This window comes from Orycteropus afer, unplaced genomic scaffold (genome assembly GCF_000298275.1).
Source record: "Orycteropus afer afer isolate SDZICR_OR568_19922 unplaced genomic scaffold, OryAfe1.0 scaffold00263, whole genome shotgun sequence".
Lineage (NCBI taxonomy): Eukaryota > Metazoa > Chordata > Mammalia > Tubulidentata > Orycteropodidae > Orycteropus > Orycteropus afer.
In genome coordinates, this window is record NW_006921850.1 from 3,727,475 (window position 1) to 3,746,553 (window position 19,079).

At 38.9% G+C, this 19,079-nt stretch overlaps 1 protein-coding gene across 1 annotated transcript in view; it reads left to right on the forward strand.

Moving 5' to 3' along the window:
• The window catches only part of AOAH (acyloxyacyl hydrolase), a 344,354-nt gene that overhangs the window by 76,640 nt on the left and 248,635 nt on the right, over positions 1–19,079 (forward strand). The window contains exon 4 of the mRNA XM_007950097.1: positions 9,742–9,841. Within this exon, the coding sequence (XP_007948288.1) occupies positions 9,742–9,841 (100 nt within the window). The remainder of the gene's footprint in view (positions 1–9,741; positions 9,842–19,079) is intronic.

Genomic DNA, 19,079 nt, shown 5'->3' on the forward strand with positions numbered 1-19,079 from the left:
TCTGATACATTCTAATGATCTTTAAACTTGTTGTCTGGGTTTATGGAGTTTAGCATTTTCTCTTTTTGCTCACTGGACTGTTGCTTGCATCCATTTTTTATGATGAAGACTTAGAGGGTTTATCTCAAAGGATCTTAGAGGACCCTGAAAGGGCCACCACACATCCAGCTCCCTCCCATATTCCCCAGCTCAGAGATACCCAGTCTCACCCCTGATAGAATTTCCCACATTTCCACCCCTACATTTAAGTTCACTTACTTGAAATTGTTCTCTATATGGGGTGAGAAGTACATGCCAAGAACATAGGTCTTAGCTCCACATGATGAGTTGGATCTGGTAGTCCTGGATTGTCACAGATGAGATACTGGCCTTAAATTTGAAAAAAAAAAAAAAAAGACTAAATAGAGCCTGATTTATTGATCTCCTGAGTCCACTAAATACCAGACCCCCATAAGATAGCCCCAAAACCCACTGCATTGAGTCAGTTCCAATTCATAGTGACCCCACAGGACAGAATAGAACTGCTCCATAGAATTTCCAAGTCTGTAAATCTTTATGGAAGCAGACTGTCACATCTTTCTCCTATGGAACAGCTGGTGGGTTTGAACTGCCGATCTTTCAGTTAGTGGCCAAGTGTTGAACCACTGTATCACCAGGGCTCCTAAAAAGACAGCTGACATCAGCTAAATAAATGAACCATTAAGTTGGAAACAGATGTGTGAAAACAGCCACCCTCTCCTGATTGAGCTCTGGTGGTGAAATATCTAAGGCATTTGACCAGAAGGTTAGCAGTTCAAACCCACCAGTTACTCCCTGAAAAGAAGATACTTCCATAAAGATTTACCACTTTGGAAACCAACACAGATCACTATGAGTTGGAATTGACTTGATGGCAGTGGCTTTGGTTTTTTGGCTTCATAGACATTACTTTGGTGATGCACATTTCTGTAACAAGCAGCTTGTTTCACTGCTTAAAAGATGTGGCCTCTTTTTTTTTTTTTTTTTTTTTTATGAGTCACCTTCCTCTTGTCTGATGAAGGACCATAGGACTAAGCAGGTAACTCTCAGGATGAATTCTGTTTTTCCCTTTTAACTCAGACACTTGCAAAAGGTTGATAAATCACCCTGTTAGTCTCACTGTTACTTGCATTCAGTATTTTGATGATGAAGCCTTAGAGGCTTTATCTTAAAGGATCTTAGAGGGCCTGGAAAGGTCCTGAATTAATTAATGAAGAGTTCTTTTCAGGAAAGTGCACAGTATAAGTAAACTCTAAAGGCTTCTCCCAGCATTTTGGGCAAAGTGGTCCAAAGATAAGATCAAACCAAACTCACTGCCCTAGAGTTGATTCTGACTCATAAAGACTCCCACTGGGTTCCCAAGGTTATAAATCTTTATGGAAGCAGATGGCCTCATCTTTCTTCCACATAGTGGTTGGTGGGTTAGAACCACTGACCTTTCAGTTAGCAGCCAAGTGCCTTAACCACTACACCACCAGAGCCCCTTAAAGATAAGACAGAAGTTTTAAAAAATATTCTGATATTTAGCGACTATGAAAACTGCTGCTCAAGATCTAGTATCTAGACTGTATGAAGAACTCTTATACTTCAACAATAAAAAGACAAATAATTTTAAAGTGGGGAAAGGGCTTGGATAGATGTTTCTTCAAAGATATTTCTCCAATGGCCAATAAGCACATAAAAAGATGACAAACATCATTATCATTGGGAAAATGAAAATCAAAACCATGAGATACACTTTATACCCAACATTTAAAATGGAAAATAACAAGTGTTGGTGAGAATGTGGAGAAATTAGAAACATCATCCATTGCTGGCATGAATATAAAATACGGTAGCTGCTGTGGAAAATAGTTCATTGGTTCCTCAAAAAGATAAACATAGAATTAGCATATGACATGGCAATTACACTTCCAGGTATATATCCCAAAGACTTGAAAGCAGGGAGTCAAACAGATACTTGTGTACTAATGTTCATAGCAGCATTGTCCACAATAGCTCAAAATGGAAACATTCCAAGTGTCCACTAATTCATGAGTAGATAAACAAAATATGGTATACACATACAATGCAGTATTAGTCAGCCATAAAAAGTAAATAAGTACTCATGTGATACATGCTACAATATGGATAATCCTTAAAAACATGCTAAGTAAAAGAAGTAAGACATAAAAATCATATGTTGTATGATTCCATTTATATGAACTATCTAGAACAGGTAAATCCTTAGAGACAAAAAGCAGATTGGTGGGTTCCAGGGATTGGGGGAAGGAGGAGTAGGGAGTAACGGCTTGAAGGATATGGAGGGTTTTTTTTGGGGGGGGAAGTGATGGAAATGTTTAGAACTACACAGAGCAGTAGTTGCATAATATTGTGAATGTACTAAATGCCATTAAATTGTTCACTTTGAATGATTAATTTTATGTTATGTGATTTTCACCTTAATTAAAAAAAAAACAAAACTGTTGCTTACAAAGTGACACTGGAATTTTTTTTTTTCTCTTTGTTTTTGTTTTACATTTCTATGTCAAAATTGTTAGTATGTATATCCAGGTATGGGAGCTCTGGTAGCATAGTGGCTAAGGCACTTGACTGCTAACCAGAAGGCTGGCGGTTCAAACCCACCAGCCACTCCTCGGAAGGAAGATGGGGCAATCTACTTCCGTAGTGATACTGCCTCGGAAACCCAAGGAGGGGTTGCTAGGAGTCAGGTCCAACTCGATGGCACACAACAACAACAACAACAACATATCCAGGTATAAAACTCCTTTGGAGGAGTGGGCAACCTAAATGAGAATGTGAAATGAGTAAAACCAAAAAAATAAAAAACAAACTCACTGCCTTAGAGCCAGATCTGACTCATAGCAACACCTCCTTGGGTTTCTGAGGCAGTATCACTACAGAAGTAGATTGCCCAGTCTTCCTTCTGAGGAGTGGCTGGTGGGTGTGAACTGCCAGCTTTCTGGTTAGCAGTCAATGCCTTAGAATGAGTTTCAGGAAAATATTCAGTGAGAAGAGGGAGTGGAGGAGCATGTCAACAACTTATATGTGGGCCCTAGCTCAGGGAGACAAGTCACTCCTATGCTAAACATAACTTGTCAAGAGTGGGCCATGATTAGAGAGAGGCAAATCCAAACAACAGTGAGATATCTTCTCACCTCAGCATGCACAGCAAAGTTCAAAAAAACAGAAAACAACAAATGCTGGTGAAGGCGTGGAATGTTTCTTTTTGTGTGGAAAACTTTCCTCAACTTTTAATAATAGTAGTCTCATACAGTCTCACAATCTTTTGTGATTTACTAATGTATGAGACTGGAACCCTCATACCCTGCTGGTGAGACTGTAAAATTGTAAAATCACTGTGGAAAACAGTATAGCACATCCTTAAAAAGCTGGAAATAGAAATGCCATATGATCCAGTAATCCCACGACTGGGTATACATGCTACAGAAATAAAAGCTATGCCACCAATAGATGAACACACCTGTGTTCATCACAACACTATTCACAATAGCAAAAAGGTGAAAATGACCTAAATGCCCATCAACAGATAAATCAATAAACAAGCTATGGTTCACACACACAATAGAATACTATGCAACATTAAAGAACAATGAAGAATCAATGAAACACGTCATAACATGGATGAACCTGGAGGACATCATGCTGAGTGAAATTAGTCAATTACAAAAGGACAAATATTGTATGAGACCACTATTATTTAAGTCTAGGAATAGTTTCCATGCAAAAAGAAACATTCTTTGATGGTTACCAGGGGTGGGAGAGGAAGGGACAGTAAATCACTCACTAGAGGGTAGATACATTTTAATTTGAGTGAAGGGGAAGACAATATACAATAAAGCATAGCACAAAATCATCAAGGCAAAGACACTAGGAGGAGCACAAGATTTAAAGGAAGCAGAGGTAAATACTACTACACACACAATCCTGCAATAAGAGTAATAACAATAATCTACAAGTGGATACCTAGATACATAAGCTGAACAGGTATGGGAAGGTAAATGGGGCTACAGCATGAATATATATAGGTTTGACAGAAGATATTTCTATATATATATTTACATATGCTACAAATATATCCATGAATATAGTAGAGCATAAGGGGACAAAGTTATTAAAATTTCTTAGTCATAACCAAATGCCTTAAGAGAATGAGTCGCTGAGCCTGAGGCCTCAGGAGCCTAGTCACAGGGGGCATTAAGGTCAATTGGTACAAAATGGTCCCCGTAGAAAATATTCCACATGCATCCTTGGTAAGTAGTGACTGAGGTCTTTAAAGATTTTGAATGGCCATCTAAGAAGCAACTATTTGTGTCTTCCTGTTTGGAGCAAAGAAGAGAGAAGAAAACCAAAGGCACATGGAAACATTAGTCCAAAGGACTAATACCAGGCAAACCTCAGCCTCTATGACCATGTGACCAGAAGAATTACATATTGCCTGTCTACTACTGCTGATTGCTCTCAAAGGAATCACATTAGGAGGCTCTGGATATAATGGGAGAAAAATATGGAACAAAACTCAAAATCATAAAAAAGATCAGACTACCGGTCTGATAGAGACTGGGAGAACCCCCAAGGCCATGGTCCTTCATCACCCTTCAAGTCCAGAACTGAACTTACCCCCATAGTTCAACTTCCAGCCAAACGATAGACAGGTCTATAAGGTGAAGAATAACACTAGGGAGGCATGCACTCCTTAGAACAATCAGCAATTCAAAGTTCAGAAAGCAGAAAGAATTAGGAAAGATGTAGGAAAAGAAACAGGAAACCAGGGAGGATGTGGGATGAGTGATATTACATTGTAGGGATTGCAATCAATGACATGCAACAAAATGTGTATGAATTGTTGAGTGGAAAACTGATTTTCTCTGTAAACCTCCACCTAATCACAATAATTTTTTTTAAAGGTGAGAATGTAAGAGGGGAGGAAAAGTAGATTAATGTTCTTTTTGGAACAATGAGAACAGAAATAATGAGAATGTTCACACTTTATGAAAAAAATAACCAATGTCACCAAGCAACTTGTATAGAAATTGTTGAATAAGAACAGGAATTTCTGTGTAAACCTTTACAATAAAATACTGGAAAAAAAAAAAAAAAAAAAGGCCTATATATGGCCTGTGGATGCCTTCAGTTGCAAGAAACAAAAACAACCTAATCTAACTAATGAAGATGAAGGAAGAGGAGGAAGAGAGTCAGAGAGAGAAGAGAAAATGTTGTAGGGGTAGTTATTGTAATAGTAGCAGTATGTGTGCAGGGGGTGTTGGAGTGAATTTGTTATAAGGAACTTAGAGCATGTCATCCACCACCTATCTGTCAGTTGGTTGTACTGGGGTGGCTTGGGTTCTGCTGCAATGCTGGAAGCTATGCCACTGGTATTTCAAATACCAGCAGGGTCATCCATGGAAGGCAGGTTTCATGGAGCTTCCAGAGTAAGACAAACTAAGAAGAAAGTCCTGGTGATCTACTTCTGAAAATTGTTATTGTTGTTAGGTGCCATTGAATCAGTTCCAACTCACAGCAACCCTATTTATGTACAACAGAATGAAACAATACCTGATCCTGTGCCATCCTCACAATTGTTGCTATGCCTTAGCCCATCACTGCAGCCACTGTGTCAATCCATCTCATTGAGGGTCTTCCCCTTTTGCACTGACCCTCTACTTTACCAAGCATGATATCCTTCCACGGGACAACATAACCAAAGTATAAGAGGCAAAATCTGGCCATTCTCACTTCTAAAGAGCATTCCTTGTGAATAGATTTTGTTCATTCTTCTGGTAGTGCGTGGTATTCACCAACACCACAATTTAAATGCATCAATTCTTCTGTGGTATACTTTATCCATTATGCATCTTGCATATGCATATGAGGAAACTGAAAATACCATGGCTTGGGTCAGGTGCACTTTATTCTTCAAAGTGAACTCTTTGCTCTTTAACTTTAAAGAGGTCTTTTGTAGCAGATTTGCCCAATGCAATACATCATTTGATTTTTTGACTGCTGTCTCCAGCAGTTCTTGATTCTGGATTCAAATAAAATGAAATCAATAACAACTTCAATCTTTTCTCCACTTATCATAATATTGCTTACTGGTCCAGATGTGAGGATTTTTGTCTTTATGTAGAGGTATAATCCATACTGTAGACTGTAGTCTTTGATCTACAGCAGTAAGTGCTTCAAATTTTCTTCACTTTCAGCAAGCATATCACAGGTTGTTAATGAGCCTTCTGCCAATCCCAATGTTGCATTCTTCTTCACGTAGTCCAGCTTCTCGGACTACTTGCTCAGTATAAAGATCTAATAAGTATGGTGAAAGGATACGACCCTGACACACACCTTTCCTGATTTTAAAACCTGTGCTATCCCTTGCTCTGGTCAAACGACTGCCTCTTAGTCTATGTACAGGTTCCTCATAAGCACAATTAAGTGTTCCAGAATTTCCATTCTTTACAATGCTATCCATAATTTGTTATGATTGACAAAGTCAAAAGCCATTTCATAGATAATAAAATGCAGGTAAACATCTTTCTGGTATTTGCTTTGAGCCAAGATTCATGACATTAGCAATAATATCCCTCATTCCACATCCTCTTCTGAATCCAGCTTGAATTTCTGGCAGTTCCCTGTTGATGTACTGCTGCAACTGTTTTTGAATTATCTTCAGCAAAATTTTACTTGTGTGTGGTATTAATGATATGATTCAATAATTTCCACACTCTGTTGGATCATCTTTCTTTGGAATGGGCACACACGCACAAAAAAATATAGCTCTCTTCCAGTTAGTTGGCCAAATTTCTCAGCTTAGATGAGTGAGTTTTTCCAGCATAGTGTCTATTTGGTGAAACACCTCAATAGGCATTCTGTCAATTCCTGGCTCCTTGTTTTGGCCATTTCTTTCAGTACAGCTTAGACTTCTTCCTTCCATACCATCAATTCTTGATCATATGCTCCCTCTTGAAATGGCTGAACATTGACCAATCTTTTTGGTACAGTGACTATGCAGTCCTTCCATCTTCTTTTGAGGTGTCTTGTGTCATTCAATATTTGCCCATGTTGTTGTTGTTATGTGCCGTTGAGTCAGACCCGACTCATAACGACCCCTCCTTGGGTTTCCAAGGCAGTATCACTACGGAAGTAGATTGCCCCATCTTCCTTCCGAGGAGTGGCTGGTGGGTTTGAACCTCCAGGCTTCTGGTTAGCAGCCAAGTGCCTTTAGCCACTATGCTACCAGAGCTCCCAAGAGACAGCCCAGCTACCTGGTGGGGGGCTGGTGGGTTTGAACCACCAGCCTTGGGTGTGGCAGCTGACTGCCCGAGGCCCTGAGGCCATCCCCCGGGGGCCATTCGCCCATAGAATCCTTCAATATTGCAATTTAAGGCTTCAGTTTTTTTCCAGTTATTTTAGCTTAAGAAATGCTGACCAAGTTCTTCCTTTTTAATTTTCCACCTCCAGGTCTTTGTACATTTCATTGTACTATGTTACTTTGTCTTCTTGAGCTGCCCTTTAAAATCTGTTCAGTTCTTGCATTCACTTTAGATACTCTCCATTCAAAAGCAAGTTTCAGAGTCTCTTCTGATATCTTGTCTTTTTAATGACCTTTTGCTTTCTTCAAGTATGATGTCCTTGATGTTATCCCACATCTCATCAGGTCCTTAGTCATTTGTGTTCAATGCATCAAATCTATTATTCAGATGATGTCTAAATTCAGATGGGATATACTCAGGGTCATATTTTGGCTCTCATGGATTTTTAAAAATTTTTCTTCAGCTTCAACTTAAACTTGCCTTTGAGCAACTGATGGTCTGTTCCACACATAAGCCTGGAATTATTCTGACTGCTGATATTGAGCTTCTTCACCATCTCTTTCCACAGATGTAGTCAATTTGATTCTTGTATATTCCAACTGGTGAGATCCATATTTATAGTCACCATTTATGTTGTTGAAAAAGGGTATTTTCAGTGAATAAGTCATTGGACTTGCAAAATGTTATCATGCAATCGCTGGCATCATTTCTATCATCAGGGCCATATTTTTCAACCACCAATGCTTCTTCTACGTTTCTAACATTTGTGTTCTGATCACCAGTAATCAATATGTCTTGATTGCATGTTTAGTCTATTTCAGAGTGTAAAAGTTGGTAAAAAATCTTCAATCACTGTCCAATTCAAAATGGCCAATACCAGTCAATTTCAGCTCACTAAGGCCTAGGATATCAATCTATATGCATTCCATTTCATTTTTGACAACTTTGTATTTTCCTAGATTAATACTAAATACATTCCATATTGTGATTATTAATTGATGTTTATAGATGTTTCTTCTCATTTTGAGTCATGCCCTATCAGCAAATGAAGGTACAAAGTTTTACTCCTTCCACATCATTAAGATCAACACTACTTTGAGGAAGCAGGTCTTCTCCAGTCATATTTTGAGGGCCTTACAACCTGAGAGGCTCATCTTCCATCACTATGTGAGGCAATGTTTCACTGCTATTCCTAAGATTTTCAATGGCCAATTTTTTCAGAAGTGGACCTGGACACATCCATCTTCCTAGTCTGTCTTAGTCTAGAAGGTCCACTGAAGCCTACCTACCATGGGTCACCCTGCTTTTATTTGAAATTCTGGTGGCATAGCTTCCAACATCACAGCAACACACATACCACCACAATAGGACAAATTGACAGACATGAGGTAGTGGACTAAAGTGGAACTTCTTAATAACATTTCCAAATTTTCATAAAAGAATATGATTGGTTCAGTTTAACCAGTAGACAACAGTATAATGAGGGCAAATCAAGTGGCCAGGTCTCCAGTGGTGGTTTATAAACAAGGCTGCTAGGAACATACTCCTGGGGGTGAAAAGGGACAATTAAGTGATCATGGGATTTGGGAAGAAATCTCAAAAGGTATTCTTTAAAATTCTCTTCCAATGCAATACAAAGTTTAGTCCCTTTGGGTATTGTCAGCATTTATTTTTGGGTTTTTCTGTTTTGGTTTGGTTTGCTTTGAGTCAATAATTGGGAAATTAACCAAAATTCCATATTTTACTTGTTCCTATATGCAAAACAGCACATTACACTAATTCTTTTTTGGAAAGAAGAATTTTGAGGGTGGCAAAAAAAAAAAAAGGAATATAGAAGTTTTGTTTTAACCTTTTCAAACCTAGGTGTGGACCCAAATGTTCGCAAAACACCATGCTTACACCATCCCCAAGGAAAGGACCAATTCTTCCATAAGAATAAGAAAAATGCTTACTTTAAAAGGAAAAAGGATGATTGGGATTATGCCTAAGAAAATAATTTTAGGCTATCTTATAAATGCTTTCTTGCTACAAGTCCTGACACACTTCAAAATATTGTTTCTATCAAATTATACTCCTGACAATTTTTCTTTTCTCAATTTTACTTGTGCCTTCTCCTGAAAAGAATTGCAGTGCTAGTATGAGAGGTTGAATCACAGCTCAGTGTTGCTGGTGGCCCCTCCCCACCTGCCAGGACCTTATTCTAAATGTGGGAAAGGCGATGTGGCAGGAAATCATTATGATCTGGCAGCTACATAGAGCTGGACTCAAAGGCCACGCTGAAATGAGTTGAGGGTATTAGAATCCATTCTGGGGATTTACCTTTATTTGAAATAGCTTCTATTTTCTAATTCCTGAGAGGTCTTAATAGCCTTTGTTTTGCCCCATTTCCCTCCAGGCTTAGCGCAGATATGAATGCTGATGTTGTATGCCACACTCTGGAGTTTTGTAAACAGGACCCTGGCCAACCATTGTGTCATCTTTACCCTCCTCCCAAGGTGAGTGGTTTTTTGCTCTGATGATCAGATTCGCATGGCATGCAAGCTCTTCTGGAAGTGTTGTAAAGGGAGGCTTTACAACTTCACTGGTTTGGTGGTTCAGGGAATGAGAGAAGCAAGATGACATTTTCAATTACACTGCATGAAATGTTATTCCTGCATTTAAACCAAGATCCTTCCCTCCTGCCAAAGAATGTTTTTGCTGTTCAAATATTGTGGACTGTGATCTGGAGCTAGGCTGGAAGTAGCTAGGAAATCTGACTGCAAAGGAGAGATAGAGGTTCAAATTCCTGCTCTAACCACTTAAAAGTCAGGCAAGTTATTTATAGGGTGACCAGCTCATCCCAGTTTGCCCTGGACTTTCATGGTTTTAAGTCCCATGTTCCAGGAAGCCCTTCAGTCCTGGGAAATCCTGAAAAGTTGGTCACCATAGTCTGAGCTTTGTTGTTCTTGCCCCCAAAATAGGTATAACAGTAAAACCTTCTTCATAGGTTTATTGTGGGAAGTACTGTTGTTGTTGTTAGGCACCATCAAGTCAGTTCCAACTCATAGTGGCCCTATGTACAACAGCACGAAATACTGCTCAGTCCTACGCCATCTTTACAGTCATTGTCATGCTTGAGCCCATTGCCACAGCCACCATATCAAACATCTTGTTGAGGGTCTTCCCCTTTTTAACTGACCCTCTCCTTTACCCAGCATGGTGTCCTTCTCCAGGAGTGGTCCTTCTGACAACATGACCGAAGTACAAGACGCAAAATCTGACCATTCTTGTTTCATAGTACAACTGACAGATGAGCGGTGGTTGTAGGAAGCAGGCAAGATAATGGATAACTCAGCAACTGCTACATAAAAAAAAAAAAAAAATTAATGAAAATGGTAGCTACTATGATAATAATTATCAATATCATTATTATTCAGAGATAGTTGTTCAGAATACCTTGTCTGTATTATATCATTCTTGGCAATTTTCAATCGGATTGCAAACCAGAGAAAAGGCTGCAAATGTTGACACAGTTCCCTGCCCACACTTTAGATGAGAATGTAATATTAAATCCAGTTGGGCTTCACAATATTGATTTTCAGAAGCTTCCTGTGGAAAAAAGAAAAAAATATTACTATACTGCCTTTCCTACATGGTAGTTTTTTCATATTACAAAAGAAAAAAAAAAAAGTGCCTATTTTACTTATAATTTCTTTTTTTTTAAAGCATTGAAATAAAGTCATTCTTAAAACTTTGTAGCCTAAACAATAAGCATTGTTTTGCTGACTAACATTATTAAATATAATAAGCCTGTCTCCTTGAACAGGAAGAGAAATACAAATGTTTGAGGAATGCATGTATTTCATGCTTCCTCGCTTTTTGGCTAAATGCCAATTACATTTTCCTTCATTCCACCAGAGAAGCTGTGGGCTCCACTGCTTTCTGAAGGAGTCATGTTAGTTCATTTTAATAAAAATAATAAAATAAAAATAACTCATGTGCTCAAAACACATATGAACATTGTATCATGATTTTCACTATTTGATATGGTAAGTAGAAAACATGTCTGTGCATGAGGGCAAGTGATGTGGGTTTTCGTGATTTCTATATACATTTAAATAGCATCACACTACATATACATTATGATGCACTTGAATGTGCCAGTGATTATGAGGTTGATGCACAACTGGGCAATGCTTTGTTCCATTGTACATAAGGTTCCATGAGTTGGAACTGACTCAACAACAACTATCTATCTATTTATACATTATACCCATAGCTTTGCATAGTCACAAAATGTTCAGTTTTAAACTGCCACATTTAAAATGACATTTTTATATAGTTGTTTGCTTTTACACTCTATAAAGATCATACTAGAAATTTCTGTTTTCCTTATCTTCCCATCACAATTCCCTTTTCATTCCCATCTCTGGGATAATTTGACTATCCTCTTTTGCTATGCAGGAAATTGGAGGGTTTCATTCCAGAAATGGTCAATTTCCAACCTAACCAGGTATTTCAAACTGCTGGAAAGCCTGCACTTCTCTCTGATTGACACTTTTCAAATTCCTTTGGCTGCTGTTCTGGGCCTTCACCTTCACCTCAAATACCTCCACTAGTCTCCATCTCTACTGATGACTCAGAAAAGAGGGGCAGTCAGGGCAGTTTTGCTCTTCTGCCTCCCAGATGTCCTCTAGAAACAATCACTGACAATTTTTGAGCCCTCACAGTGTGCTAGGCGCTGGGCTAAGAAGCTTACCCGCCTCTTTTTCAGTCACTCAAGCAGCCCCATTATGACCTCATTTTTACCACTGAGGAAACTGAAGGTTAAAAATATTCCATAACTTGCTGAAAGTCACTCCACTGAGAAAGACCAGAACTGAGATTCAGATCCATGTCTTTCTGTAACTAGAGGTTTGTCCTTTAACCATTGGGTCAGCACTTCCAAAACTCCTCATAGAGTGTGTCTTCACAAAAATTAACTGAAATCCCACCACCAGAAAATATCAATGTTACAACGGTAGTGAATTTTCCATTGAATTTTTAAAATAAATAATATGATCTTAATAATTTCTTTGAGAGTTGTGATAATATGATACCTACAATTTTATACCCTACTTTCCCCTCTTAACATTACATTTTCAGCATACATTTTTAAACAATACATATCACACCTTGTTTCATTCCCAGGGTGAAATGAAAATAGGAGGAGGATAAAAATGACTCCTACAAAACATGTGTGAATCAGTAACCTTTCCTAAAGATAAAGATGTAGATGTCGAGCATTTACAGCCCCCTAGAAGGCATCATTTTGACCCTTCTGGTCAATACAATCCATAAAGTAACCACTATTCTGAAATCTATCACTGCAGATTCATTACATGAAGTTCTATTCTTGAGTTTCATATAAATGGAATTATACAGTATTTGCCCTTTATGTTCAGCTTCTTTTTTTCTGCGAGAATCATCTGTGGTATTATATGTAGCACTCCTATTGCATCTAGTACTCATATAATCATGTTTTGAGCTCTGGTAGCGTAGTGCCTAAGGCACTTGACTGATAACCAGAAGCCTGGCGGTTCAAACCCACCAGACACTCCTCGGAAGGAAGGTTGGACAATCTACTTCCGTAGTGATACTGTCTCGGAAGTCTAAGGAAGGGCGCTATGAGTCAGGTCCGACTCGACGGCGCTTAACAACAACACTGCTATTGCTTCCTAATTAATCCAACCAAATCTGCCCTTACCCTCTTTCCATAAATTTTCCACATTGAAATCAGAAATAAATTTCTATAGGATAAATATAACCATGTCACCCCTTCTGCCGGGAAAACAATTTCTCCCTCCTTCCTTCAATGTGTTTGACCCCTCCCCATCCTTCAGATCCAGCTTACATGTCTCTTCTTTAGGGAGGCCATCCCTGAGCCCTATATATACCTCTGTTGTCATAGCTCCTATGCTTTCCTCCATTGAATTTACCCTGTTTTAAATGCCTGTCTCTCCCACTAAGTTATCACCTCCAGGATGTGACCCTCATCACCACTGATGGCTAGTGTGGTATCTTATACATAACAAAAAAATATTTGTTGACTGAGTGGGTGAGTGAAAGAAATGCCTCTAGCTTCTCATTTACGTCACTGATATAAATTCTTACTCTCCTTACTTTATGGCCAGACTAATTTTCCTTGTGCCTATGTCTGATCATATTTCTCCTAATTTATGATCTCCTTGTGAGGCATTGGTGCTTCAGTGATAGAGTTCCTACATTCCAACCTGAATACTCGGGTTAGATTTCCCTCCAGTAAACTTCATGCACATGCTCAGCCACCACTCCTCTGCCATTGGAGCCTTGTGTGTTGCCTAGATGCTGAAAAGATTTCAACAGAGCTTCCAGACTAAGACAGATGAGGAAGAAAGGCTTGAAGATCAACTTCAAAAAATCAGCAAAGAAAACCCTATGGATCACAATGGTCCTACCCGCGACTGATCATAGGATAGTGCAGGACAGAGCAGTGTTTCATTCCATTGTGCATAGGGTTGCCATGAGTTAGAGCCAACTCAACAGCAGCTCACCACAGGATGCTCTTCACATTGCCCACATAGTTAAATAAAAATTTTGCTTTGTATTTTTGAGCCCTCTAAAGTTTTTCTTGACTTGCCTTCCACTATTATTTTTGTGCTTCGTGCTACGTTTACACAAGGAGTGATTGAGCTTCCCTTGAGCCCACTCAACTCTGAACATTTGTTCTTAATCATTTCCTCTTCCCAGAATGCTTTCATCAAATTATGCCCATCTTTGAAGCCCATTTCAACTTCCATCTTCTCTGTGAAATAATTTCTAATTTTCTCCTCAAAATGGTGGTGTTGTTAGGTGCTGCCAATTTGGTTCTGACTCACAGTGACTCATTGTACAGAACAAAACTTTACCCAGTCTTGAGCTATCTTCACAATTGTTATTATGCTTAAGCCCATTGTTGCAGCCACAGTGTCGATTCCTTTTGATGTCTTCTTTTTTCACTGACCCTCCACTTTACCAGGCATAATATCCTTCTCCAGGGATTGATCCATCCTGATAATATGTCCAAAGTAAGTGAGATAAAATCCATCCTTGCTATTAAGGACCATTCTGGCTGCACTCTTCCAAGACAGATTTGTTATTCTTCTCACAGCCCATGGCATGTTCAATATTCTTCACCAACCTTGTAACTCAAAGCCATCAATTTTTCTTTTGTCTTCCTTATTCATTCTCTAGATTTTACATGCATATGAGGTGATTGGAAGTACCATGCCTGGGGTCAGGGGTACCTTAGTCCTCAAACTGACATCTTTGCTTTTTAACACTTAAAAAAAGTCTTTTGTAGCATATTTGCCCAATGTGGTGTGTTGTTTGATTTCTTGACTGCTGTTTCCATGGGTGTCAATTGAGAATTCAAGTAAAATGAAATCTTTGACAACTTCAATATTTTCTCCATTTATCATTGTGTTGCTTATTGGTCCAGTTAAAATTATTAACACTCTTCTTAACCATCACCATAATAAGAACTTTCATTGAGTACTGACCATGTGCCAGATACAGTTCTAAATTCTTTATATGTATTAATTCATTTAATTTTCTGAAATAGGTATTGCTATTGTCCATATTTTATAAATAAGGGAACTGATGCATAGAGATACTGTGATGTTAAGATTATGCAGTTTTCCTCATTAGGATGTAAGCAAATTGAAGTACCAGGTATGGCTTTTGCTCATGTTTGTATCCCTCCATTATACCAGGAATATACTTACATGGATAATAATGGTAATAACTGTAGCAAATATTTATGGATAGCATGGCAGACATGGCAGTTTACATGAACAATTTCATTTAATTCTCAATACAGTGCTATGAAGTGTGTATTTATTTTACAGTGAAGAAATTGAAACCAAGAGTAGAGATTTGCTCTAGTAACATAGTTAATAAGTGACAGAGGATTCTCTCCAGATTCTGTTTGTTTTTAATGCCAAATTCTTATGCATTATACTCTATGCCTCACTGTTGCTCCTCAGGCTTTGTTACTTTGAATTCAACCACTGCTCCTGGGCTAGCTAATTCCTCATAGGCAGAACTCCACACTCTCTATGTCCGGCCTGTCATGCCTTTTGGATTCTGGCAAAATATAAATAGTGTGATGCACACCATCTACCCAACATGTAGTTAATCATGCGTGATATGTACGTTGTGGAGATGAAGGGGGTAAAGGGGACCCTCTGTGCCAGGTAGCTTACAGGGTAGAAACAAATAGGGCAGAGCAACAAGGGTCTGGTTTTAAGAGGGGCCAAGATCAAGGGGTAGAACGGCCTTTAGAAATCTCAATGAACTCCCTGTTGATCATCTGCAATATAGCTGAAATTCTAGGTCCATTCCTTGCTCATCCCACGACTGTTTCTCTGCTGTCATCTGGCCTGTGCTAAACTCCATCTATAATTAATGGAAGCATGAAACATAATCCACAGTGTTCAACTGGTATCAAAACAAAGAAGGTAGAAAGGAAGGAAGGAAGGAGGGAGGGAGAGAGAAAGGAAGAAAGACAGGGAAAAAGGGGAAGAGAGGAGAAAAAGTCAAATATCAGGCTGCAATGCCTGATTTACTATTTTACCAACTAGATGATTTTGTGTTACCTACTTTAGGGCATTATTCAAGTCATTCCTCCCTTGTGTGCACAGGAAATGGGGCTTTGACTGCTGGTGTGTGTGTGTATGTGTATGTGTGTGTGTGTGTGTGTGTGTGTATACACCACAAGATAAAGTAATTCTGACAACACAGCTCTCAAACTGTGTGCCCTGTGGCTCTTGAAACCTCTCTCTTTTAGATCACAGTGTTACAGTGGATACACAGGAAGCAGCCTGGAGCCTCCTTTGCTTTATGCTGCTCCCTCCTGGGTCATCTAATGCTGAGATCCCCAGGCAGACACTGGGGAATCCCCATTCTGACCACAGCTGTGTGGGGGGAACACGCTGCATTTACATACATCTCAAAGGCATACTCAAGACTTACTTCACTCCACTTTAATCCCCACGAAAAGGCATTATATTCAGAATGTGCACCCTGTATAAGAGATACCAAAACAAAACAAAACCCACTGCCTTCAAGTGAATTCCAACTTTCCAACTCAGTGATCCCCATTGGGTTACTGAGGCAGTAAATCTTTAGGGAAGTAGATTGCCCTTTCTTCCTTCCGCAGAGTGGCTGGTGGGTTTGAACCGCCAATTTTCTAGTTAGCAGTCAAATGCCTTAGGCATTGTACCACCAGAGCTCCTTGCATAGAGATGAGTTCTTCTTATTTCCTTGTTGGGAGGGAGGCCTAGTGCTTTAGGAAAGAAACCACACTTTGCAATGACTTTTCCCACAAGCCCATAATGAACCTGATTTCTGCATGAACCAGAATGTGTGATGCTGAATGTGTGGGAGTGTGGGCACACACTGGGAATTACTGTGTCCCTGGAACCCAAGCCACTGAGAAACCGACATAAGTGGGTTTGGTAGAGGTAATTTTGCCCCCTCTTTATATGAGAAAGTGACATATGACAAATGTTTATTGTTCAACTGAAAAATTTAAAACCGTTCATTTTTATCTTTACTTATTTTTTTTTAAATATAATGTTAAAAAAAAAAAAAACTCACTGCTGTTGAGTGGGGTCTGAATCATAGCAACCCCTCCTTGGGTTTCCAAGGCAGTATCACTATGGAAGTAGATTGCCCAGTCTTCCTTCCAAGAAGTGGCTGGTGGGTTTGAACCCCCAGCCTTCTTGTTGGGTGTCAGATGCCTTAGGCACTACACCACCAGAGCTCCCAAATATAATGTTAGGGAACAAATAAAATATCTCAATACTCTTTCAATAGAAACTCTCAGGTAATGAGATTTTGGAAAAATCACAAATGGACAGGAAAGAGAACATTTTCTAAGATTCATTAATCATTAAATTCCATTCTGTACAATCAATTTTCCCCTTCTGATCATGGTGTCAAATAAAAAATAGAGACTTTGATAGGGAGAAGCTTTATTTAAAAAGAAAAGGAAGAACTGTACATGTGAAGATTGTTGAAATGGCAAATGTTTTGTTGCTTATATATTTACCACAGCAAAAATAAATAAATAAATAAGATATCTAAAAAAAAAAAAAAAGAAAGAAAGACAGGAAAAAGGAAGGACAGACAGAAAGGGAATCAGAAAGAAAGACAGGAAGGAAGGAAGAAAGGAAGAGAAGGAGGGAGGGAGGGTGAGAAAGAGGAAGGGAGGATGGGAGAAGGAGATTTCCAGATAAGCAAAAACTAAGGGAATTTGTTAAAACCAGACCAACCTTACAAGACATGCTAAAGGGAGTCCTTTGAACAGAGAACCAAAAATAACAAATAACAACTGACCATTAATACACAAGATAACATAACCCAGAAACCACAGCTATGGACATATCCAAAGTAAAATGAGCTTAGAAGATTGTAAACAGGGAACCAGAGACATCAATTGGCAAGTGAGGACAACTACAAACAAAAAGAGGGAAAAGACTGTGTAGTTACAGAACTTCTAAATGGTGAGGAAGTTAAGAAAGTAGCAAGATAGAATGGACTGTTCTAAACTTGGGGATAAAATTATAAATCATAGGGTAACCTCAAGGAAAAATGATAAGCCTTCACATCACAATAAAAAAGAGGACAAACACAAATATTCAGCATATACTAAAACAACAGCAACAAAGGAAATGATAACACGATGAACTTGGAGGACATTATGCTGAGTGAAATAAGTCAATCACAAAAGGACAAATATTGTATTAGTCCGTTATTGTAAAAGTGAAGGAAAGGTTTATCTATAGAAGGAAATTTTCTTTGTTGGTTACCAGGGGTGGGAGGGGAAGGGAGAAGAGGGAATGCTGTTAGATAGAGAGAGATAAGTATTGATTTGGGTGAAGAGAAGGGCAATGTACCAAATGTGAGTGAAAAATATGGCAGCATTGAGAATGAGAAAGACATAGAGAGGTACATGGGAGGTACAGACAACAAATATGAACCCTTTTGCACATACAGTACTGCATTGTCAGTGAAGGCAAACATGGGTATATAGATGGATAGATGGGTGGACAGGCTAACCGATTAGGTATGTCTATGAAATGGGGAGTGTATCCAAGAACATATATAGGGTTGGCAGACAACGGTCCTATAAGTTTATGTGAATGACCAGAATTCCCAGGTGTATAGTGGAGCTGACAAGATGGAGAAAGACAGTTCTGAGCATGTGTTTGCTGCATTTCATCCCTTGTAAGGATTAAACAGGTCTCAATGGAATGTACTAGAACAGTAGTTCTAAACACTTAGCTTATTTTATTTTATTTATTTTTAATATGATTTGGGTGAAAGTTTACAGAGCAAATTCATTTTCCATACAGCAGATCATACATGTTTTGTGTCATGACATTGACTACAGTCCCCACAATGTAACAGCTCTCTTCCCACTTCCTCTCTGTAGTTACCTCTTCCCTGTGTCCTTCTTTCATATGCATTCCCACCCCCCATGCTATTACCATGTACAAATACTGCCCTTCTATTCTCCCATGATTGATGGTTCTAAGGAGTGTATTTACCTAGTATAAATGTTCACTCTATATGCTGTCTATTGTTTGGCTAGAAGCCACAAGAGGGAGTTCAGTTCTAGGCCCGAAAGCTCTCTAGGGGCCATGGTCTTGGGGGTTTCACCATTCTCTATCAGACCAGCAAACCTGG